The 24,547-nt window shown below is 35.0% G+C and overlaps 3 protein-coding genes across 6 annotated transcripts in view; all 3 read right to left on the bottom strand.

Moving 5' to 3' along the window:
* Positions 1-22,594, bottom strand: part of LOC18110779 (receptor-like protein 9DC3) — a 46,183-nt gene extending 23,589 nt beyond the window's left edge. Inside the window, exon 1 of one of the 3 annotated variants that reach the window (XM_052445970.1) lies at positions 22,092-22,594. In XM_052445970.1, coding sequence (XP_052301930.1) covers positions 22,092-22,559 — 468 coding nt within the window. In that variant the 5' untranslated portion in view covers positions 22,560-22,594. Of the gene's footprint in view, positions 1-20,033; positions 21,981-22,091 lie in introns of those variants that run through there. The other 2 variants (XM_052445971.1, XM_052445972.1) reach the window with 2 other exon arrangements.
* On the bottom strand, positions 7,214-9,163 carry LOC127904093 (receptor-like protein 11). Its single transcript, XM_052445977.1, has 2 exons — positions 7,578-9,163; positions 7,214-7,470 (listed from the first exon to the last, which is right to left on the bottom strand). The coding sequence occupies exon 1, from the start codon at positions 8,759-8,761 to the stop codon at positions 7,868-7,870; it is 894 nt and encodes a 297-aa protein (XP_052301937.1). The 5' UTR covers positions 8,762-9,163; the 3' UTR covers positions 7,214-7,470; positions 7,578-7,867.
* On the bottom strand, positions 12,943-14,401 carry LOC127904092 (uncharacterized). 2 transcript variants are annotated; one of them, XM_052445976.1, is made up of 2 exons: positions 13,366-14,401; positions 12,943-13,057 (listed from the first exon to the last, which is right to left on the bottom strand). In XM_052445976.1, exons 1-2 carry the CDS (start codon positions 14,345-14,347, stop codon positions 13,020-13,022), a joined length of 1,020 nt encoding a protein of 339 aa, XP_052301936.1. In that variant the 5' UTR covers positions 14,348-14,401; the 3' UTR covers positions 12,943-13,019. The 2 variants fall into 2 exon arrangements, with proteins under 2 accessions (XP_052301936.1, XP_052301935.1); XM_052445975.1 differs by having other exon boundaries at positions 12,955-13,057; positions 13,342-14,401.
* Positions 22,595-24,547: the final 1,953 nt, after the last annotated feature.

The following is a 24,547-nucleotide window of genomic DNA, read 5'->3' as shown; positions in this document are numbered from 1 at the left end:
TCCTTTACTCGCGAATCTTTGACAAGACCAGTACATTCGGTTTCCTAGTTGCCCTCAATCAATTACTAGGTGGCGACTCCCAACGAATCAATTCAAGCAAGAAACACACAATGATAAAATCGTCAGCTGACGCCGCGCGGATTCTGACGTGCGACACTTCCGATAGGATTTTCTTTGTTTTTTTTTAATCTAATTCGTTAATATTAATTTTTTTTCTATTTTTTATCACATTCTTATGACACGGATCACAAATTTGACTAGTTAACCTAGTTGATTCAATTTTTTTTCTTTTTTTTCATTAGTTTTTTCCTTCCAATTTTATCTTTTAATATCGTAACTATAATTAAAAAAAGTCAACCTTTCAATGTGGATTGCACTGTGCAAGTCCATAGTGAAAGGTAGATGCCTTTTAGTTATAGGTTGTTTTTTTGTTTTTGGTTTTTTTAATTAATCTTTTTTTTTGTATAATTTAGTTCATTAATATTAAAAAAAATTTCTATTTAGTTATCACATGATTCAGATCCCAGGTTTGACAGGTTAACCTGGTTTGACAAGTTAACCTAGTTGATTCAAATTTTTTTTAATTAGTTTTTTCTTTCAATTTCATCTTTTAATATCAATTTAATTGAGAATTAAACTTCATGATTTATTTTATTTACTTTTTATTAGATTATTATGACCTCGTAAAAGAATTTTATTATACCCCTCATCATAAAGCATTATTTATTAAAATAATACTTTGTTTAATTTGTTGTTTTTTTTCTTTCAATTAATCTTTTTCCAGATATAGAGGGCGTTCGACAATGCATTCCAAAAGCGCTTATGAAAAAATTTGGTAGTGTTCTTAGGCCTAAGTCCTAGGGGTGAGCAAAAAAATCGAGAAATCGATTAAACAGAGAAAACCGAGAAAAAAAACTCGAAAAAACCAAACCGAAAAAAAACCAATTAAACCGATTAAAATTTTTGTAAAAATTTTTGGTTCGGTTTGGTTTCGGTTTCAGAAACCTGAAACCGGAAAAACCCTAACCGAACCGAACCGGTTCGGTTTAAGGGGGTACTATAAATACAAAAAAAAAAACGCGTTATCTTTCTTAACCCTAGCCGTCCTTCTCCTTGCTCCTGAGCCGCTCGCTCAACTCACAATTCACAATTTCACATCTGTAACGAAATCAATCCATCTTCATCTACAGGACCACAACCAGCCACATCCCTCTCTCACCATCTTCATCTTCAAACGCCAGTCAGCCACATCCCTCTCTCACACGGTCACACCCGACCTTGAATCGTAGGACACACACCACACCGGCACACCGAACCTCCAGAGTCTAACTCTAGATTTAGCAAACTAGTCAGGCAGTAACCTCCCTCTCTCACACAAGGTATGATTTTTTTTTCTATCAATCTCTGTTTTTTTTTTTTTAAAATATGCTCCGTGATTCTGTTTATTTTTTAATAAACTTCTTTTACAAGAAATTTATGATAGAGACAACGTGTTTTTCTTAGCTGAGAAAGATAATATGGTAATGAATTCGTGTTTTATTAAAGTCATGAGTAGGCAGTAGCAATGAAAAAATAATGGAATCTAGATTAATATCGGAATTTTGAAGCAAAAGATCTTCTACGGTGAGTCTTAATTTGGAATTCAGGATGCAATACATTTTTTTTTTATAGCATTGACATACTTTATATTACCCACAAAATAGATGATAGCTCTCAGAAACCAAACCATAAAAGAGAGCTGGTTAATTCAAGATTTCGAGTCGATAGAACATTTATAATTTTATATGTATATATTATGAAATACAAGTAATATGATTTGAAAATAAATATTATCTTTCTCCCCCTAATTTACTCTTAGTCTCTTACCAGTTGATGCAATAATTAACACTCTTTTTTTTGTCCACCAGAGATCCAATTAATAAATCTTAGGCTTCTTAACAGCTTGTAGTCCTTACCCACTTGTAAAATGTTGTTGTCCCGACATTTCACTTGTAAAATTGCATCTGTGATTAATTTACCAACAATGTTTTGGTTGTATTTTGTGATTTTTTTATGCATTAAAAAATCTGTGATTAATATTTTGGTTGTATTTTGTGGATTCTGGGAATATGGATTCTGTGATTAATATTTTGGTTGTATTTTGCAGATCAATATTTTGGTTGTATTCTGTATATTCTGTGGATTCTGGGAATATGGATTAATATTTTGATTATATTCTGTATAATCTTGCCGGCACTTGCTGTCAAATTTTGAATGACCTCCTTTCTAGGGGCTTACAATTAACATGGTAACAGGACTATTATCATGCCAAAAGGTTACTTTAATGAGGTGTCTAAGCTTAGTTAGTGGCTTAGTGCCTTTCATTGTTGTGTTTGATCTGTAAGAGGAAGCAACGTGATGTCTGTAATTTATCGATTCTGAAAACTGAATTTTTTTTTTATTTTATGAAAAGAGAACAGTGCCTTGAGTCAGGTAATTCTTTTTTATAAACTTGTAACTTTTATTTTGTGATTTATTAATTAAATCGTTTGCAATCATCTAACATGTCTAATTTTTTATTTTGTAGAATTTGGTGGAAAGTTACATCTAACAATGAATGATAATTAGTTTAAAAGTGACTTTGATGGTAAAATACTACTTTTTATTTTTACATATAATTTATTTTATCATGTTATAATTTTAGATCTTGATTTCCAGGTTTTGATATCAATGGTATTAAGGAATCAAAGTGCAATGTTCTTGTCATCTTATTTTTTATGGCAAGGTTATTTGTTGTTTCTTTTTAAGCCTTTTTGAAGGCAATGCTTTGTAATTTAAATTTTAACTTGGTGTGTGTGTTATTTAAACATGATGTAAGAGGAGTCTAAAACACAAATATTAGAAAGACTTGTAACATATTAAACACAATATTAGCACTAATAATTTAATATAAATGAATATTCAATGACAAAAAATATTAAATATATTATAGAATCTTGTAACAAAATTAGATAATATTAACATTAATTATAAGCCTAATTAGAAAGCCCAAAAAAGCCCAAAAACAATTATACAGGTTTTCTGGTTTTTCTATTAAAAAACCGAATTAAAACCGGTCGGTTTGATCTGGTTCCGGTTTGAATTTTTGAGTTTTTTAAAATTTTATTTTGGTTACTTTTTTAGATAAAAACTGAACCGAAAATACTCACCCCTACTACGTCCAAACCCTAACCACCGCCATCTGGTCTCCAGCACATAAATTTACAACACAACCCCAACAGACCACCCAAAAGGAACTCCAAACCAAGAACATTATTGTACTTTAAAACACAAATACAAAATTCAGAAACCCCTCTCTCTCACTCCTCCTTCCTTACTCCCCAAGAACTCCCAAAACTCAAAAACAATAAAAAGACTACTAAACACAACATTACTTCAATAAATCTTACTCCTTTTTCCTTTATTAATTTTTACATAAAAAAACCTTAATATCATCTATTGGGGGCTCTTCAGAAACCAAGTTTTTTGCAAGAACTAGTGTTAAATGCAGCAAGTGCAGCTTTAAGTTGTTTGGTATTGTTTGCTGGGCTCAGGAAACTTGACCCGAATCGTGGAGCATCATAGAAAGCCCTTGAACAGAAGAAGGAAATTACCAAGCGTTTGGGTCGTCACCTTATCTAAACAAACCCTTATGAAGTGTGTGTCAAGGTTTCTGTTTTTGTTGAAAAGTTTGGATTTTTTTGCATTTTTTGATTTGTTTTTCTTTTTTGTTTCTTGAAGGATTCTGTGAATCTTGGTTCTAGGGGTAATTTATCGGAATTTAGAGTTTGTTTGGTTCATTGTTTTCTGGAGGATTTTGTGAATTTTGGTTATATGGTCAGATAATGGAACGAAGAATTTTGTGAATTTGGATAATAGGGTTAGTTAATGGCATAAAGGCTTTGTTTTTATTATGTGCTATTGGTTTTATTAGATGCTTGAATTGTCATTTATCTGTAAAAGTTTGAGTTTTGTGTGTGATAGGTGGGGTTGAGGTTGATATTGCAATGAGGGATGTGGGTGGTTTATTGTAGGGAATAAGGATTGGGGGGGATTTGGTTGTTTTAGTGTAGATAGGTGCTTTAACCGATGTTTGGGATATAGGGGAGTGATTGCTTGTGCTGAATGGGATGGGATTAAATTTCCAGTTTTTCTGGGATGAATGGAGTTGCTTTGTGGTCGCTGAAACTAAGTTTATTTCAAATTGAGTTGTTTGTTGAACTTTTGAACTGGTGGGTTGGAGCTTAGGCCTCTGGGTTGTGATATAGCATGCTTGAGTTGTCATTTATCTGCAAGAAGTTTGAAATTTGTGTGATAATGGGATGAGGTTAAGACTGCAATGAGGGATGTGTGTGGTTTAGTGGGTTATTGCAGGGAATCAGGGTGTTTTGGTGAAGATAGGTGCTTCGATCAGTTTTGGGGATGTTGGGGAGTGATTGCTCATGCTGAATGGGATATGATTGAATTTCAAGTTTTGTTGGGTAGATGGAGTTGTTTTGGGTTGGTGGAAACTGGAGACCTCTGGGTTGGTGTTATAGTACTATTGTCATTGTTTATACAACCATAGATAGTTATAATATTTCTTGGCGTCTTCAAATGTGCCACTTGTTTTCTAGGTTGTCCATACTTTGTTGGCTGCTACCATGCAACAAATACTCGGAGTTTCTAATGTCAACTGAATACATGAAAATATCCATCATATGGAGTAGATTCGAGTCTCTGCTATATCATAAACTAATGGCACATGATTAGTTACAATTATGCGAGTCCACCTTTTTTGAAAATGATACTATGAGAATGCTGATGGCTGCTACATTCAGTAATAGCCTTTTGCGTGACTGACTTGGACAGGTTCATAGTTGGAAGAAATTAAATTTGAAGACGGGGCCTTGAACCAATATGATGGCTGTAACTGGCAAATATAGATATTATTTCTTTCTATACCCGATGAAATTGGATTCGAAAACCAACTTTGCAATTATGAAATCTTCTGATTACAATTACTTTGTGGAAGATTTAAACTGCTTTGTAACAATCAAGCCTATCCTCTAAACACTATCCAATGTGGCCATGTTCTCATGTTGAAAATATAATTGATTGGAATAGAGGCTTTAGGATTTATGGCTGGTTTAATGGTTTATTAATATGCTGCAATTTATTCCACATAGATGTGGAATTTGAATCAATTGGAGGATTGGAATCTATCAAGCAAGCTTTGTATGAACTCGTGATTCGTCCTCTGCGGAAAACCTGAGCTCTTCTCACACGGGAAGCTTCTTGGTCCACAAAGGGGGTATTGTTATATGGACCTCTCTGATAATGGAAGCAAGGTAGTACTTTGTGAACATTCTTAACTAAGATTGAACATTCCTAGATTGTCCTTATTGAAGATCTTTATTAGCGGCAAGATTTTGTTGGATGCTCTATTAACTTTAAAAACAGGGCACTGTAGCTTGCTTATCTAATGAATCTTACTCCAATGACTGACTGGGGCAGGTCCATTGTTGGAAGAAATTAAATTTGAAGACTTGGCCTTGAACCAATACGATGACAATAACCGGCAAATATAGATATTAGTTCTTTCTATGCATGATGAAATTTGGATAAAAAACCAACTTCTTAATTATGAAACCTTCTGATTGCCATTGCTTTGTGGAAGATTTGAACTGCTTTGTAATAATCAAGCCTAACTCCTAAACACTATCCAATGTGGCCATGTTCTCATGTTGAAAATATAATTGATTGGAATAGAGGGTTTAGAATTTATGGTTGGTTTAGAATCAATTGGAGGATTGAAATCTATCAAGCAAGGTTTGTATGAACTGGTGATTCTTCCTCTGCAGAAACCTGAGCTCTTCTCACATGGGAAACTTCTTGGTCCACAAAAAGGGGTATTGTTATATGGACCTCCAGGCACCGGGAAGACCATGCTTTACATCAGCTATTGCCAAAGAGTCTGGAGTTGTTTGTATAAATGTGAGGATCTCTAATCTGATGAGCAAGTGGGCAATGCACAAAATCTTGGTGAGTATAGATCGCATTTGAATTGCCTCATGTGCTTGAGCTTTGTCTTGCATTTAGCAAAATAATGATTTAAAATTATTGCCTTGTTATTCTAGAACTTGCTGTCACCCACCGATCATGTTGAGGAAAATTTAGTTTCACTCTGATAATGAAAGCAAGGTAGCACTTTGTGAACATTCCTAACTAAGATTGAACATTCCTAACTTGTCCTTGTTGAAGATCTTTATTAGCAGCAAGATTTTGTTTGATGCTCTATTAACTTAAAAAAATTAGGCAATGTAGCTTGCTTATCTAATGGATCTTACTCCGATGAATGAGATTGCAAAATGATCGCAATATTGGTATTTTTGTTGTTGTGTGGTATTTTTATGTATCCCTCATGAGAACTCTGAGAAATTAAACAAAGTGTTTTTATGGACTACAAGGGATAGCTATTGGTGTAAAAAATATTACCATGAGGATTTTATCTTTCCATTGTTTGAGCTTGTTGTCGATTTTTTAACCCTTTATTGAGTTTCTACAGCGTGATTCTTTCTCAGGCACCTCAGATGACTATCAGGTTCAAGGCCATTGTCGTAGTCAGACTTGCAGAGAGTTCTTGGCACATCAACTAAGACTAGGGTTGCTGGAAATGAGTGGCCAAGGCAGTCAGATGACTATCAGGTTCAAGCCGCAACTAATAAGCTCTCTAAACTCGCAGTATCTCAAATCTTGAATCTTCAGTTGGATAATCAAGACCCTTGAAATATTCATCTGTTTTTTCTTAATGTCAGGCCATGAGAAATTGTATTTTAAATTATTTTAATGTTTTTCCTATTCTGAAATGTTCTAAGTAGAATATGTTGTTTTTAGGCGACTTAGGATTGTAGATTTGCTGTAGCCTAGAGCTCTTAACATGGTATCAATACCTATCTTGATTTTCTAAATCATCAATGTTGACTGATTTTGGCTCTGTGTAAGAGTTGTGCCTGTTGAGATGGGCTTGTTACACTTTTTAATAGTTATTTATGACTTACAAGTTATCAGAATTGCTCTATTTTGCTTGTAAATATTGCTGCTGTTATAAGAACTAAATCCATCAGTCAGTCGAGTGTTGTTCTTTTAACTTTATAACAATTGTTTTAATTTGCTTGCACTCGTAGGTTTGTAAAGCAATCTGTTCATAACTCTCTAAATCTCAAAATACCCCCAGAAAGGGAGATTTATTTAAGTGACCAAGAATAAGGAAATGTTCATAACTCAATAAAACATAAATGATTTTATAGTTAACACAAACTATTGCTTGCTTGACCTATTACATACATGGAATCTTTTTCGTAAAAGTAACCTTGAAAGTAAAAAAAAGAAAAAGGGAAAGGGAATCCAATACGATGAATCTGCCACCTTAGTGTTGTTTTAATGTCAAATCCACTTGATATCTTGTTTGTACTGCAAAATTAGAAAGGTAAGACTGATCAAATAAATTGTAGAGAAAATATAGCCTAACATAAACTGTGAACATTAAATCCGAAAACTCAAATGCTTGCAAAACTTACTTGAAAATATCAATTGAATTATTTAGTTTCTTCTAGCACCATATCTGCTAACATTCTTCTTTTTTTTTTCTTGATCTTGAGATTCCATATATCTTCAACCATCCTAAAAAACCATGAAGGTTTTTTCGTTCTAAACACGATGTATCCCGTTGCAACTCCAAACACAAACCCACATCCATACCCCATTGTCACAGCTTTCCATCTAAATCCATCTTCAAACAATGTTGAACCATCTCCTTCATCAAAGCTTGATGGCAGCAATGATGGTGCCTCGTCACCGTAGCATTCTTTTAGTACTTGAAATCCACATAAACCCAAGTTTCCTTCAAATGAGCTTGGATTAAAGGTGTTGAACTGCTCTCCACTTGGTATACGCCCTCGAGCTGGTTATGTGAAAGGTTTAGGATTGCAAGAAATGTTAGACCCCCCAGCTGCGTTGGAATCCTTCCGGTAAGCAAATTTGAAGATAGATCTAGTGATTCCAAATTGGTCAAATTTCCTAATGATGATTGGATATGACCTGTAAGGGAATTATGAGAAAGGTTGAGTTGTTGGAGTGCTTTAAGCTTTCCGATCACCTTTGGAATCTCTCCAATGAAATTGTTTTTTGACAAATCAAGTATTCTGATGGTACTTTGTATCTTTGGAAACTCAATTTCTACACCTTTCCATGTCATTTCTATGGAATAGACATAGCTAGAGTAATTTGTTGCTTTCATGTAAATCATGTTTTGATCTGAGGCCATCATTGCTTCAAGACTATTGAAATACCCAATTGGCAATGACCCACTAAAACCATTGTCAGAGATGTCAAGAATCTGTAATTTAGAGAAGGAATTATGTGCAGTTGGACCCTTCACAAAACCTTGGAGTTTATTCGATTTTAGGACAAGAATTTGCAGCTTTGGAAGCGTTTCTAGAAAGTAGGGAAATGCATCCTCAATCTTGTTGTTGCCAAGATCAAGCACTTCCAACATTGTGCAGTTGATGATAGACGGTGATATTTTCCCTTCTAATTCATTTCCATTGAGGTTGAGATATTCCAAGCTATTATCCTTTGAAAATGTTGAAGGGATGGTGCCTTGAAGATTGTTCATGCCTAGATGCAATACCGAGAGCATGTTGCTGAAGTTCCCCAAACATAGTGGCATAGAACCACTAAAGCTGCTGTTGGACAAGTCCATGACCCGAAGGTATCTCAGCTTGCAAATAGAAGAAGAAATCTCACCTGTCAATTTACTATTGGACGCAAGAATAAGGACTCGCAAGTTCTCTTGTTTGAAAATCGAACTTGGGATTGTACCATGCAAGTGGTTATTGCTCAAATCAAGGTAAATCAATGAATAGTGTTGGAGTTCACTTATATTCCCTATGAGATTGTTGTCATGAAGGTCAAGATAATACAAAGAAGGAAGAGCAAACAAAAAGGATGGTATTGTTCCATTGAACAAGTTACCATATAAACTTAGACCCAATAGATTTGAAAGGGTTTTTAATTGAGAATGGATAGGTCCTCTTAGTTGATTATTTGATAAAACTAAATATGAAAGATTGACTAGGCTACCCAAAGAATCTGGAATTTGACCGCTAAAATTGTTACTTGAGAGATCTAAATAGGTGAGCTGTGTGAGATTACCAAATGATGATGGGATCTGACCGCTAAAATTGTTACTTGAGAGGTCTAAATTGATGAGCTGTGTGAGATTACTAAGCAGGGCTATATCTGACATTATAATGTTACAATTACGAAGAGACATATATTCTAATGACTTTAGATTACTGATTAAGTCGTTTTCTAAATAAACTGAAATTCTTGTATTAGAAAGATCCAACCGAGAGAGGACATTACTCAAATTGGTCGAAGGAAACGAGCCAGTGAGGCCATCGTTGTATGATAGATCCAGTGATTCAAGGTTTGGGAGGAGAAAGATGTAACCCGGGAATTTCCCCTGCAATCCACAACCCCAAAGAGAAAGAGATGACAAAGAAGAGGACAGATTCGTCAAGGAACTAGGTGCAACCAAAGACATATTTACATAACCCAAAATGAGATCTCTTAGCCTGGTTAGGTTTTGAACAATCTTGTCAAAAAAAATTGGTTCTAGACTTAGATAGAAGTTTATAGAGAGATCAAGTGAAACCAACTCAGTGAGTTGCTCAAAATCATATGGAATTGAACCAGTAAGATTGTTCCCTCCAAGATCCAAGTACTGCAGGTGCTTAAATTTCCCCATTGAGGATAGGAGTTTTCCTTGCAATCCACAGTAATTGAGTTTCAGTGATGACAGAGAAGAGGACAGATTCATCAAGGAACTGGGCACAAGTAGTGGCATGTTTACATCACTCAAATCGAGTTCTCTAAGATTGGTTAGGTTTCGAACAAGCTTGTCAAAAGAAATTGGTTCTAGACTCAGATCGTCATTCTGAGAGAGATCAAGTGAAACCAATTTGGAGAGGTGAATTATTTCCGACGGAACTTGACCTGCAAAGATTGAGTAATTTAGGTTAAGAAGTGTCAGATTGGAAAACTGGCCAAATCGAGAAGAAATATGGGAGCTATTGAAATCATTGTCAGAGAGGTCGAGCTGTTGAAGATGATGCAGGGAGAAGAGGGTGCTATTGGGATGGAGGGTGCCGTAAAGCATGCTGCAAGCAAGGTCCAGTCCAGTGACATGCCCAGTTTTCAGGTCACAAGTGACCCCATCCCACAAGCAGCAGTCTGTACCCTCTTTCCACGACTCTGTCTTGGGATGGTGGCAACGAATTGAAGCAGAGCTATTAATGGAAAAGGATTCTTTGAATTGGAGCAAAGAAAGACTTTGGTCAAGAGCACAGAAATGAGATGAAGAAATAGTTGAATGGAAATGGAAGAGAAACAGAAAGAAAGAGAGAGATTGGGAGAGGGACAGTGGTGAAAACTGTTAAAGTAATTGAGATCAAATACAAAAAGGAGGCTACAATTCTGAATAATCTGTTTATTATGAATGCATTGTGTTAACCTAAATACAAATAAAGTATATATAGGTCAAACTGAAAGTACTATTCTACCCTTAATAAATAAGACTACATAAATATTATTTAACATCTCCCCTCAAACTCACGATGCGGCAGCTACAAGCATCGAGAGTTTGCCAACCAGAAAACGAAAACGAGAGATGGAATGCGCCTTGGTAAAGAAATCTGCAATCTGCAAGGAAGAAGGAACAAAAGGCAAAGCAATGGTGCCATGTTTGAGATGATGACGAGTAAGATGACAATCGATCTCAATGTGCTTAGTGCGCTCATGAAAAACCGAGTTATGAGCAATCTGAATAGAACTCTGGTTGTCACAATACATAGGAGTAGGATGAGAAAAGGAAATTCCCATATCAGCAAGTAACCAACGTAGCCAAACAATCTCTTTGGTAGTAGATGCCATGGCACGATATTCTGCTTCGGTGGATGATTGAGAAACAATAGATTGTTTCTTGCTCTTCCAAGAAATAAGAGAATCACCTAAAAAGATACAGAACCCGGTAACAGACTTGCGATCTGTGGGATCACTACCATGATCAGCATCAGAATATGCACGCAACTCCAAGGAAGAGGTGGATGAAAGTAACAGACTTTGAAAAACTGTACCCCGAAGATATCGCAAAATACGAAGAACAGCTGCCCAGTGAACAGTAGTAGGAGAAGCAACAAACTGACTAACAACATGAACAACATATGCAATATCTGGACGAGTAATTGTGAGATATACCAAACTCCCAACAATAGTACGGTATAAAGTAGGATCTATCAAAGGTAAACCATCAGAAGAAGAGTACCTCGCGTTGACCTCAATAGGAGTATCTACAGTCTTGTTATCAGTAAGTCTAGCTCGCTCAAGAATATCTGTAACATATTTTGACTGAGAAAGAAGGTAACCTCTAGGTGAGTATGCTACCTCAATACCTAGGAAATATCGAAGATAACCCAAATCCTTCATTTCAAATCGTCTAGCCAACTCTGTCTTCAAAACTGAAATACCATCAATATCATCACCAGTAATAATCATGTCATCAACATATAAAGACAAAATGATACGACCTGCATCAGTGCACTTAATAAAAAGAGCAGAATCATGACTGCTAGAAACAAAGCCAAGAGACGAGATCACAATAGAGAATTTCTCAAACCAAGCACGAGGTGCTTGTTTGAGACCATATAATGCTTTCTTAAGCTTACAAACATATCCAGAGTCATGTGAAATACCAGGAGGGGGTGCCATATAAACTTCTTCTTGAAGATCTCCATTCAAGAATGCATTTTTAACATCAAGCTGAGAAATATGCCACTGACGAATCGAAGCTACGGCAATAAGAGTACGAATAGTAGTCATTTTGGCAACCGGGGCAAATGTCTCCTCATAGTCCATACCATACTGTTGAGAGTATCCTTTTGCAACCAGCCTAGCTTTGTATCGCTCAATAGACCCATCAGAATTAGTCTTGATCTTATACACCCAACGACAACCAACAACACTCTTACCAGGAGGTAGAGGAACCAGATCCCAAGTATCTGTCTTATGCAAAGCAGAAAGTTCCTCATCCATAGCTTGCTGCCAAAGCGGATCAAGAATTGCCTCTTTATAGGAAGAGGGCTCAAAGAGACAATGAATAGAAGCTAAAAAGGAAGTAAATGATGAAGAATAACAAGAATAAGCAAAATCTGGTAGTTTTGTGGACTTACGAATGCGGCTGGACTGACGTGGAGGTGGATCCACAATCTCAGATGAAGCTTGAGGGGCTGTAGATGAGAATGGAGCTTCAGATGTGCCAGAGAGTAAAGTACCAGTACCTGCAGAGTTATGAGTACAAATTGATCGAACATAGGGAGAGGTATCATTACCAGAATCCTCAGAAAAATGATCTATATGAATAAGATCAGATTTTGTCAGGCTATGAGTAGTGGATGGAATAGAAAAGAAAGGTATATGCTCAAGGAAGACAACATGACGAGACACATAAAGTTTCTGAGTTATTGGATCAAAACAACGATACCCCTTTTTACCTTCACCATAACCCAGAAAGACGAGTATGATCATCAATAAAAGAGACATAATATCGAGACCCTCCTTTTGTGGAAACAGGAGAAGGTCCCCATACATCAGAATGAATCAAATCAAATGGTGAAGATGAAACAGAAATACTTCGATTAAAAGGTAAAGCAGAAAATTTTGCCAGTTTACATCCACTACAATCAGAAATGTCACAAGTTTTCAAATTTCCTAAAGCTCCTGTGGATGCCAAAAATCTCAAACGAGAAGACGAAACATGACCTAGACGGGAATGCCATAAATAAAAACTAGAAGATGAAAGACTCAAACGAAAGGAAGACAAATCAGCAGTAGCAGCAGCAGCAGCAGCAGCAGCAGCAACTGGCACTTTTAACTCATCCAAAATATATAGCCCATTCTCCCTACGGCCTGTCCCAATCAGCTTCTGAGACTGCAGATCCTGTACACAACAAAAAGAACCAGAAAACATGACTAAATAATCACCAGAATCACATATTTGACCAACAGACGCAAGATTCAATTTGAGTTTTGGAATAAGATAAACATTAGGGAGAGACAAGTGAGGTGTGACAACAGAACCAACACCTGCTAAGGGCATAGGAGTGCCATCAGCAGTCATAACAGGAATGGAGGACAAAGGGGACACTGAGGTAAAAGATGAGGAATCTGGAGACATATGATGTGAAGCACCAGAATCCAAGACCCATTCAGAGTGTGACATACCTGAGGAACTATGAGGCAACTGACCTATGGAAGAAGCGGACATTGCTTGTGGCTGCAAGGAGAGAAACTTCTGAAATTGCTCAGCTAAAGTATTAGGATCGGTAATAGAGCCTGGGGAAGCTACTGCTGCAGTATTGTGGTGTGGTGGTTTATAACCCTGAGGTGATCGATGAGCATTAGATTGTGACTGACTGCCAGACTTCCAAGCTTGATTCTGTTGTCTCAACTTAGGACACTGAGCCTTCCAATGACCTTTCTGCTTACAGAAACTGCACTCATCGAAGCCAACCCTTGTGTAAGGCTTGTTCTGATGATTAGAGAATGGCTTAGAAGGTACTGCTAGTACAGAAGGATTCGAAGCAGAAAGAATTCCCTTTTCAGAATAAGACTGAAGACGTATTTCTTCAGCCAATAACTCACTGACAACAGAGTCAACAGAGGGCAGTGGAGAACGATGCAGAATTGAACCTCTAAGTCCTTCGAAATCACTGCGAAGTGCTGTTAAAAATTGTACCAATCGTTGCTGCTCTCTACGTTCAATATAAGCACCACATGCTTTTAATTCTGCCGATTCTGTAAGAGCCAATTGATCCCAAAGATCTGTCATGGCAGAATAGAACTCCTGAATACTCATATTCTTCTGGTGAAGAGCTCGTATGTCATTCTCTAACTGATACTGTTTTGCAAAATTTGATTGCGTGAATAACCGTTGCAGATGATCCCAAACCTCCTTTGCTGTCTCATACTTTGCCAACTGTGTACCTATAGAATGCTCAACAGAATTGTTGATCCAAGTAATGATCTTTGCATTGTTTGCTTCCCATGTATCTATCGAGACAGTATCTCCTTCTTCAGTATTCTTAGGTACCACATAAGTTCCACTAACATATCCCCACATCTTCTTACCCTTAAGAAAATTTCTCATTACATAGCTCCAATACGAATAGTTCTTCCCATCCAACCTCACACTCACAGACTGAAGCGAATCATCTCTTTCAGTAGCCATAATCAACAATCACAAAGAACCAGAATGCAAAAGCAGCGGAAAACAAAATACCAAATTGCAAAAACTGAACAGAGATTGCAGAAACTAAACAAATATCTTCTCAAACTTATACGATTACTCCAAAACACAAAACAAATTTGCAGAAACTGAACGGAATTACCAAATTGCAAAAGCTGAAGGGAAGACGAAATACCAAAATAATTGCAGAAACTGACGAAATACCAAATTTTGCAGAAGCGGAAGACAAAATCTCACTCCAAAAAATTTATAGACAAAATAATTGCGAAGCTGTGTTCGGGATTAAACCTCGTTCCATAAAACCAGCTCTGATACCATGTTAAAGTAATTGAGATCAAATACAAAAAGGAGGCTACAATTCTGAATAATCTGTTTATTATGAATGCATTGTGTTAACCTAAATACAAATAAAGTATATATAGGTCAAACTGAAAGTACTATTCTACCCTTAATAAATAAGACTACATAAATATTATTTAACAAAAACCCCATGTTTGGCTGGCCTTACAGTATATTTGGGAGAGATGAGGAATGAAGAAAGACATTATTTATAGACAAAGTAATCTTAGATTGTATACTGACTGACATAGGATGTGTAAAACATGTAAAGACGAAATCAAATCTCAAGAAACAACAAGAGTGAGTGAGTGAGTGTTGGAAACGCGGCGTGTTTGTTTTGCTTTTATATTTATGGTGCAACAAACATGGTAAATAGGTTATTTTTAAAAATTAATTTTCTTGCTTATCATTCTTTCAATTTTAATTTAAATATAGTTAATTTTAATATTAGCATGTATGCTAAGTTTTTTGATTTTATATCAATTATAAATTTAAATATATACTTAGTATGCATGCTTTTTTTTTTTTTTATGTTGAAAGCAGAACTACTTAATTTAAATTTTCTTGCTTATCCTTTGATTGTTTGAATCAAAGGAGAAAAAGACTTCGGTTTTTTAGTATCTAATAATATTTTAATTCTGGACAATCTAATACAATTTACAATACTTTATGAATAATACCTTTTCCAGGATTTAATGAAGGCATTGCTAGCAATTAGTATTAAAAACGTTTTCATTAGAAACATAATTACCTTTTCCAGGATTTAATAATTAAAAAAACATAATATGAATAAAAACCGATGGAAATGTGGAAGGTTCCTATCAAATTGCGCAAACTAAATTGTTGTTTATTGCACTAATGACTTTGTACTTGTATATCATGATCTTTGTGTGCGCTCCGTAATGTATAGCAGTTTAATTATTTTTTTGGGTCTTTTATAATTAAAAATGTATTAAAATAGTATTTTTAATTTTTGATAAAAATAAATCAAAATTATAAAAAAATAAAATAAATAAATATTTATTTCCTAAATGGATTAAATATACAGTGTTTTAGAGGTTGCAAATATTTCTTAAATTAATTAATCATTTTAGTATTAAAAATAACTAAATAGTTATTTAACAAATTTGATTAGTAATATTTTGTTTTTTTTTAAATACTTTTCTTGCTTATCATTCCTTCAATTGATATACTTTGATTTTTTCTTTTTCTATTTTAAATAAAAAAATAATTAAACTATAGGATTATGTATACATAATTAAAATAAAAAATTGATAAACAAAGTCATCTTCACCTTTATATGTCCAATCCAATCCAAGCAATGGAGCACTAATGACTTTGCACATGTATCATTTCTCATGACCCGAAAGTCTTTGTGTGTGATTCATATATGCAATATATTTTTTAAATATGTTTTTTAATCAAAAATATATTTAATTTTTTTTAAATTTTTTAATTTTTAATATCAGCACATCAAAATAAAAAAAAGCACATAAAAAAATTTAATTTAATGTTTTTTAAGCAATTAATTAAAAAAAAAAAGCTACCATGATATCAAATAAGCACTTCATCGACGAGAATAAGAATAGGAACATGACAATATTGATTTCTATCTATTTAGGGGTTGCTAATTGTTTTTAAATTAATTAATCCTTTTACTATTAAAAATAATTAAAGAGTTATTTGACAAATTTTGATCATGCTTAATTTAGTAATATTTTGTTTTTTAAAAATACTTTTTCTTGCTTATCAATCTTTTTATATACTTTGATTTTTCCTTTTTCTATTTTAAATAAAAAATAATTTAAATTATGGGATTATATATACATAATTGAAATAAAAGATTGATAAACAAAGTCATTTTCACCTTCTTTATGTCCAATCCATTCCACAGTTGTACAGCAAGATTAATTTCATTCAGCGAATATTTCCACACGAGGAGAGGTCCCTTAATTCACTACCACATATGCTAAAATTCACTACCACATGTGCTAATAAATAACACGAGGAGTATAGTTTAGCTGGTAAGATTTTAAATTTGTTTTTTAGAAATTATTAATTTGAATATTATAAATTTTAGGGTCATTAGAGATTTACATGGTTGTTAACTTCATGGTCTATAAAATTAGTAAAGGTGCATCTAAACTGACCCAGACACCTATATTTATAAAAAATAATAATAATATAGATAATTAAGAATGCTAATTTTACATGAAATATTTATAATAAAATACAAAAAAATATTAAAAATCGTGACTGCTTAATTTGAATGTTCAGAGATGTTTTTCCAAATTGTATTTATCAATGAAATTTATGCGAAGATTGATTTGCCCACTAAAATGTAATTTCCAAGAAAACATCGGAAGAAAACTTCTTAATAATTTACGATCGTAGTTTACTCACAGCTTAAGCAAGTGGGCATGCAGAGTTAAAGAGTCATCCTCACCCTCTTATGTCCACTTCAATCCAATCCAGTCTACACGTTCTGGCCATAGCTTTATTGAAAAGTTGCTAGAAAACTGATAAACAATGGAGAATTAATGGAGTTTGAAGGTTCTTGCACTCAATTAGATGCTGTGGGATTGGTCGTCCTAAAAGTTCTCTCTTTCAGCATCAACAAGCGATGATTATAAAAAAAAAACAAGGGAGAACCACTCTTCATTTGGTCTGTCCTTTACCTCCATGTCTTCGATCGGAACTTGGATGGAAACCAAGGCAAAGTAATAATTAGGCAGCTATTGATTTGTTTTTTAAGATTTTTGATGGTTGGGGTTTTGATTTAGTCACTCATTTACTCACAGATTATGATGGTAGCCATCTCAGCTCAATATCTCTTGCAGCTTCTTTCAGTCTCTCATGAGTTCTTGAGTTTTTGCCAAATCTTAAACCATGTTGTCAGCTCCTTAATCTGAGCTATAGATAAAGTTAGACGCAGGGTAGTTTAATCCTAATCACACGAAAGAAAGTGTCAGGTGTGCAGTAAGAGCGAGATACCTTTTCTACAAATTTTCTGAACTCCAATGAAATCTACGGCAGTTTGGAAAAAAACCAACTCTCTGGCAGGAGGGAGAAGAAAGAAGCGTGGAAAACAGGATCGTTCTCAGGTATCATTAGGAATTGTTTCTAGGAGGAAGAAGTATAAGGTTAGGTTTCTTAATGCCAGAGGCAGTTTGACAGAGATGGATAAGGAGGTTAGTGACAACTCTATGGACTCAACTATTGCCAAAGTCAATGGAAGGTTGGAAAAACTGGCAGCTGATACTGAACCCACCATAGTCTATAGCTCTGAACGTGAGGTGGCAGCTACACATCACCTTGGCAAGGTTTTAGGGATTCATAGAGATACTAATGATGGTTTGGATGCTGAACATATTCGGAGGCAGATTGATATGAAATATATAGAAGGAATGGTTGGACTCCCTCTGAGTTCTTGCTCTGGTGCCCAGGTTATGAGTTTTGTTCTAATCTTAAGCAGATGCTACCATGGAATTATAGAGATTTAGCCAGTCTTTGTAGAAGGGGGGCTGTCTGCACAAAAGTATGTTAGTTCCAATGATATTGAAGTTTTTTGTTTCTGGGAAACTAAAATTTATAATTATACGAACACCTTAGTCAAAAGTATTTGGAGTGGGTCTAATGTTAACTAGAATGGTATAGTTTCTTAGCAATTTTAACTGATTCTGTTATTGTAAGCATTATTGCATGCATCATATATAAACTGATTCTGTTTTGCTTTGCGATCGAATTCCGTTGAAATATACCTGAGAACGCGGGAGGCTGCTAGCGCGTGGGAGACGCCAGTGGACTTTGTTCAGACGCCTGCAACGTGGTGCTCATTGTGTTCTCTGACAAATGGAAGACAAACTAATAAAGTTGTTTAATATATCAAAATTACTTTGAATACATCAAATCGATTGTAATGGGGTTATTATGATGAAATTAGGATTCGAAACCAAACTTTTCAAGTTCACTTATAAAGTCACTCTACAAATTGATTTATTTTATGTTTTTTATCCCTCCAATGAAAAAAACATTTTCATCCAGACACTAATGAATAGTTAAATGAATGATAAATGGGGGAGTGATTGCTGCTTTCAGTTCTTCGATTTCAGTGCATGAATGGACATGACGCTTGCTTTCAGTTCTTCGATTTCAGTGCATGAATCGAAAGCTTTTCTTTTGCTTTAGATATAAACTTGCCTATCACCAATGTTGACTGATTTTGTTGATGATTTTGGCTCTGTGTAAGAGTTGTGGAACATTGTTTGTACCTGTTGAGATGGGTTTGTTACACTTTTAATAGTTATTTATGAGTTAAAAGTTATCAGAATTACTTTATTTTGCTTGCAAATATTGCTGTTGTTATGAGAACTGAATTTGTCAAGTTACTCGCTGGTTTGTAGAGCAATTTGTTCATAACACTATAAATCTCAAAATACTCCCAGAAAGGGAGACTCAATTAAGTGATCAAGAATAAGGAAATGTTCATAACTCAATAAAACATAAATGATTTTATAGTTAACACAAGCTATTGCTTGCTTGACCTATTACATACATGGAATCTTTTTCGCAGAAGCAACACCCAAACCATTTGATATCTTGTTTGTAAAGGGAATCCAATACCATGAATCTGCCACTCTAGTGTTGTTTAAATGTCAAATCCACTTGATATCTTGTTTGTACTGTAAAATTAGAAAGGTAAGACTGATCAAATAAATTGTAGAGAAAAGATAGCCTCCATAAACTGTGAACATAAAATTTGAAAACTCAAATGCTCGCAAAACTTACTTGAAAATATTAATTGCATTATCTAGTTTCTTCCAGCACCACATCTGCCAACATTCTTCTTTGTTTTCTTGCTCTTGAGATTCCATATATCTTCAACCATCCTAAAAAACCATGAAGGTTTTCTTGTTCTAAACACGATGTATCCCGTTGCAACTCCAAACACAAACCCGCATCCATACCCCATTGTCACAGATTTCCATCCAAATCCTTCTCCAAACAGTGTTGAATCATCTCCTTCATCAAAGCTTGATGGCGGCAATGATGGTGCCTCATCACCGTAGCATTCTTTTAGTACTTGAAATCCACATAAACCCAAGTTTCCTTCAAATGAGGTTGCAGTAAAGGTGTTGAACTGCTCTCCACTTGGTATACGCCCCTCTAGCTGGTTATGTGAAAGGTTTAGGATTGCAAGAAATGTTAGACCCCCCAGCTGCGTTGGAATCCTTCCGGTAAGCAAATTTGAAGATAGATCTAATGATTCCAAATTGGTCAAATTTCCTAATGATGATTGGATTTGACCTGTAAGGGAATTATGAGAGAGGTTGAGCTGTTGGAGTGCTTTAAGCTTTCCGATCATTTTTGGAATCTCTCCGGTGAAATTGTTATTTGACAAATCAAGTACTCTGATAGTACTTCGGATCTTCGTAAACTCAATTTCTACACCTTTCCATGTCATTTCTATGGAATAGACATAGCCAGTGTAATTTGTTGTCATGTAAATCATGATTTGATCCGAGGCCATCATTGCTTCAAGACTATTGAAATACCCAGTTGGCAATGGCCCACTAAAATTGTTGTCAGAGATGTCAAGAATCCGTAATTTAGAGAAGGAATTATATGCAGTCGGACCCTTCCCAAAACCTTGGAGTTTATTGGATTTTAGGACAAGAATTTGGAGCTTTGGAAGCGTTTCTAGAAAGTAAGGAAATGTATCCTCAATCTTATTGTTGCCAAGATCAAGAACTTGCAACATTGTGCAGTTGATGATAGACGATGATATTTTCCCTTCTATTTCATTTCCATTGAGGCTGAGATATTCCAAGCTATTATCCTTTGAAAATGTTGAAGGGATGGTGCCTTGAAGATTGTTCATGCCTAGATGCAATACTGAGAGCATGCTGCTGAAGTTCCCCAAACATTGTGGCATAGAACCACTCAAGCTGTTGGTGGACAAGTCCAGGACCCGAAGGAATCTCAGCTTGCAAATAGAAGAAGAAATCTCACCTGTCAATTTACTATTGGACGCAAGAATAAGGACTTGCAAGTTCTCTTGTTTGAAAATCGAACTTGGGATTGTACCGTGTAAGTAGTTATTGCTCAAATCAAGGATTCTCAATGAATAGTATTGGAGTTCACTTATATTGCCTATGAAATTATTGTTATGAAGGTAAAGATAATATAAAGAAGGAAGAGCAAACAAAAAGGATGGTATTGTTCCATTGAACAAGTTACCATATAAAAATAGATATTGTAGATTTGAAAGAGTATTTAATTGAGAATGGATAGCGCCTACTAGTTGATTATTTGATAAATCTAAATCTGAAAGATTGACTAGGCTACCTAAAGAATCTGGAACTTGACCCATCAATTTATTGGAACTGAGATACAAGGAACGAAGCTGTACAAGGTTTCCAAGTGATGATGGGATCTGACCGTTAAAATTGTTACTTGAGAGGTCTAAAAATGTGAGCTGTGTGAGATTACGAAGTGATTGTGGGATCTGACCGCTAAAATTGTTACTTGAGAGGACTAAATATATGAGCTGTGTGAGATTACTAAGTGATGGTGGGATCTGACCACTAAAATTGTTACTTGAAAGGTCTAAAATGATGAGCTGAGTGAGATTACCGAGCAGGGGTAGATCTGACCTTATAATGTTACAATTACGAAGAGACATATATTCTAATGACTTTAGATTACTGATTAAGTCGTTTTCTAAATAAACTGAAATTCTTGTATTAGAAAGACGCAACTGAGAGAGGACATTACTCAAATTGGACGAAGGAAAAGAGCCAGTGAGGCCTTCGTTGTATGACAGATCCAGTGATTCAAGGTTTGGGAGGAGAAAGTTGTTACCCGGGAACTTCCCCTGCAATCCACAACCACTGAGGGAAAGAGATGACAAAGAAGAGGACAGATTCGTCAAGGAATTAGGTGCAACCAAAGACATATTTACAGAAGTCAGATCGAGATCTCTTAGCTTGGTTAGGTTTTGAACAATCTTGTGAAAAGAAATTGGTTCTGGACTTAGATAGAAGTTTTCAGAGAGATAAAGTGAAACCAACTCAGTGAGTTGATCAAAATCATATGGAATTGGACCAGTAAGATTGTTCCCTCCAAGATCCAAGTACTGCAGGTGCTTAAATTTCCCCATTGAGGATGGGAGTTTCCGTTGCAATCCACAGTCATTGAGTTTGAGTGATGACAGAGAAGAAGACAGATTCATCAAGGAATCGGGAACAAGCAGTGACATGTCTACTGAACTCAAATCAAGTTCTCTAAGTTTGGTTAGGTTTCGAACAAGCTTGTCAAAAGAAATTGGTTCTAGACTTAGATCGTAGAAGTTTCTAGAGAGATCAAGTGAAACCAATTTAGAGAGAAGAGAGATTTCCGACGGAACTTGACCTGCAAAGACTGAGTAATTTAGGTTAAGAAGTGTCAGATTGGAGAACTGGCCAAATCGAGAAGAAATATGGGAGCTATTGAAATGATTGTCAGAGAGGTCGAGCTTTTGAAGATCATGCAGGGAGAAGAGGGTGCTATTGGAATGGAGGGTGCCGTAAAGCATGCTGCAAGAGAGGTCCAGTGCAGTGACATGCCCGGTATTCAGGTCACAAGTGACCCCATTCCACAAGCAGCAGTCTGTACCCTCTTTCCATGACTCTGTCTTTGGATGCTGGCAAAGCACTGAAGCAGAGCTATTAATGGAAAAGGATTCTTTGAATTGGAGCAAAGAAAAACTTTGGTGAAGAGCACAGAAATGAGAAGAAGAAATTGTTGAATGGAAATGGAAGAGAAACAGAATGAAAGAGAGAGATTGGGAGAGGGACAGTGGTGAAAACCCCATGTTTGGCTGGCCTTACAGGATTTAGCAGTATATTTGGGAGAGATGAGGAATGAAGAAAGACATTATTTATAGACAAAGTAATCTTAGATTGTATACTGACTGACATAGGATGTGTAAAGCATGTAAAGACGAAATCAAATCTCAAGAAACAACAAGAGTGAGTGAGTGAGTGTTGGAAACGCGGCAAAGTATATCAAACAAGATATATATTCCTTGTTGACTTCAAATTGTGCAAACTGAATTGTTATTTCTTGGCAAAGTAATAATTAGGCAAAGCAATGGGTACTAATGACTTTGCACTTATATATCATAGAAAAAACTCATATAGAAGAAAATAAAAAAAATAACAATACGTGGGTGGATAAAATTAAAAAAAAAATAAACTTAAAAAAATCATTATAATTTCCTAAACAGATTAAATAGAGTTTTAGGGGTTGCTAATATTTTTTAAATTAAATAATCCTTTTAGTATTAAAAATAACAAAATAGTTATTTAACAAATTTTAAATTACAAAAGTTATAACAGTTCCAAACAAACACTTCAGTGATGAGAATAAAAATAGGAACACAACAATATTGATTTTCTAAAAAGATTAAATATTTTTCAGGGGTTGCTAATTGTTTTTAAAATTAATTAATCCTTTACTATTAAAAATAGTTAAAGAGATATTTGACAAATTTCGATCATGCTTAATTTAGTAATATGTTGTTTTTTTAAAATGAAAACAAAAAAGCAATATGTATTCCCATCACTACTTACAGAAAGTAAGGTTCCTATCAACTTTCCTTGTTGACTCAAAATAAAAGCAAGAAAGCACTAATGACTTTGCACTTATATATCGTTTTTCACGACCCAAAAAAGAGTAAAGAGTACACGGCAATATTAATTAATTTCCGAAATTAACATATATGTTGAGATCAAGTCTATGTGAGTGATGTGCAGCAAGTCTATGTGTAATTCGAACTTCCTTTGTAGCTTGTTTTGTGGTAACTATACTTTTTAAATTATCACGTCAAAAAAAATGCTAAATGTTACCAAATTCGCCGAGTACAGGACATAATGGCATAACAATAAATGACAGAGAATGTATTTCAGAATTGATATGGGCAAGGTTGAACTTGTTATTTGGTTTCCAAACACCCGGGTAAGATTTAGTAGTTGAAAGTTGAAACCTTTATTAAGGATTATCAGGGGCCTTGCATTTCCCCTGGACTAATTGATTAAGGACCTGTTTTGCGTTGTTGTTTTGTGATGTGATGCGCTGTGCTTTGGCTTCCATGCTGTGTCATTTTTAATTGTTGGGCTATGGTGAAAAACAAAGCATATTTAAAGTGTTTGGACGGTCATATTGTTCTGGTAATAAATTTGTGCTCTTTGAATTATAATAACTTGAAGACATGAACTTATTACAAAACCTTTAGTAGCTAAATTAGCTAATAAAACTTAAGATTTTGATATTAAACAATTTTATTAATTTAATTTAATTTTTGAACTTTATGATTTAAAGCTCCATTGAAAACTCATGCACAAATTTTATAGCATGAACAGTGCATAAACAAGTTACAGTGTTGAAAATATTGCGATAAACATGAAGGTAAATATGCACTAATGGTAATTCTGTGAAATTATTCTTATCTTCCCTCTAAAATAAATAAATAGCATTCTATCTTATAGCATATCAAGTAGCTCGGTCCCTTAGTTGACTAAGGCAGTGTTCGGTATTCTGATCGGAAAGTACTTTTCCGAGAAATTTAAGAAATGACTTTGCTTTATTTTTACTATTCAAGATGAATATCCCCACTCGCTAATTAACTGTTGTGTCTAGACGGATGGAAACCAAGGCAAAGTAATAATTACGCCATGCAATGACTTTGCACACATATATATAATTGTTTTTCACGACCCAAAAAGTCTTTTTTAATTATCCAAAAGTTCCTATCAACTTTTCCTGTGAACTTGGTTGGTGAATCAGTGTATTTTTCTTAAA

The sequence above is a fragment of the Populus trichocarpa genome, chromosome 12 (genome assembly GCF_000002775.5).
Source record: "Populus trichocarpa isolate Nisqually-1 chromosome 12, P.trichocarpa_v4.1, whole genome shotgun sequence".
NCBI classification, from domain to species: Eukaryota; Viridiplantae; Streptophyta; class Magnoliopsida; order Malpighiales; family Salicaceae; genus Populus; species Populus trichocarpa.
Note: the sequence above shows the minus strand (reverse complement) of the source record. Positions and strands in the feature narration are given on the sequence as shown.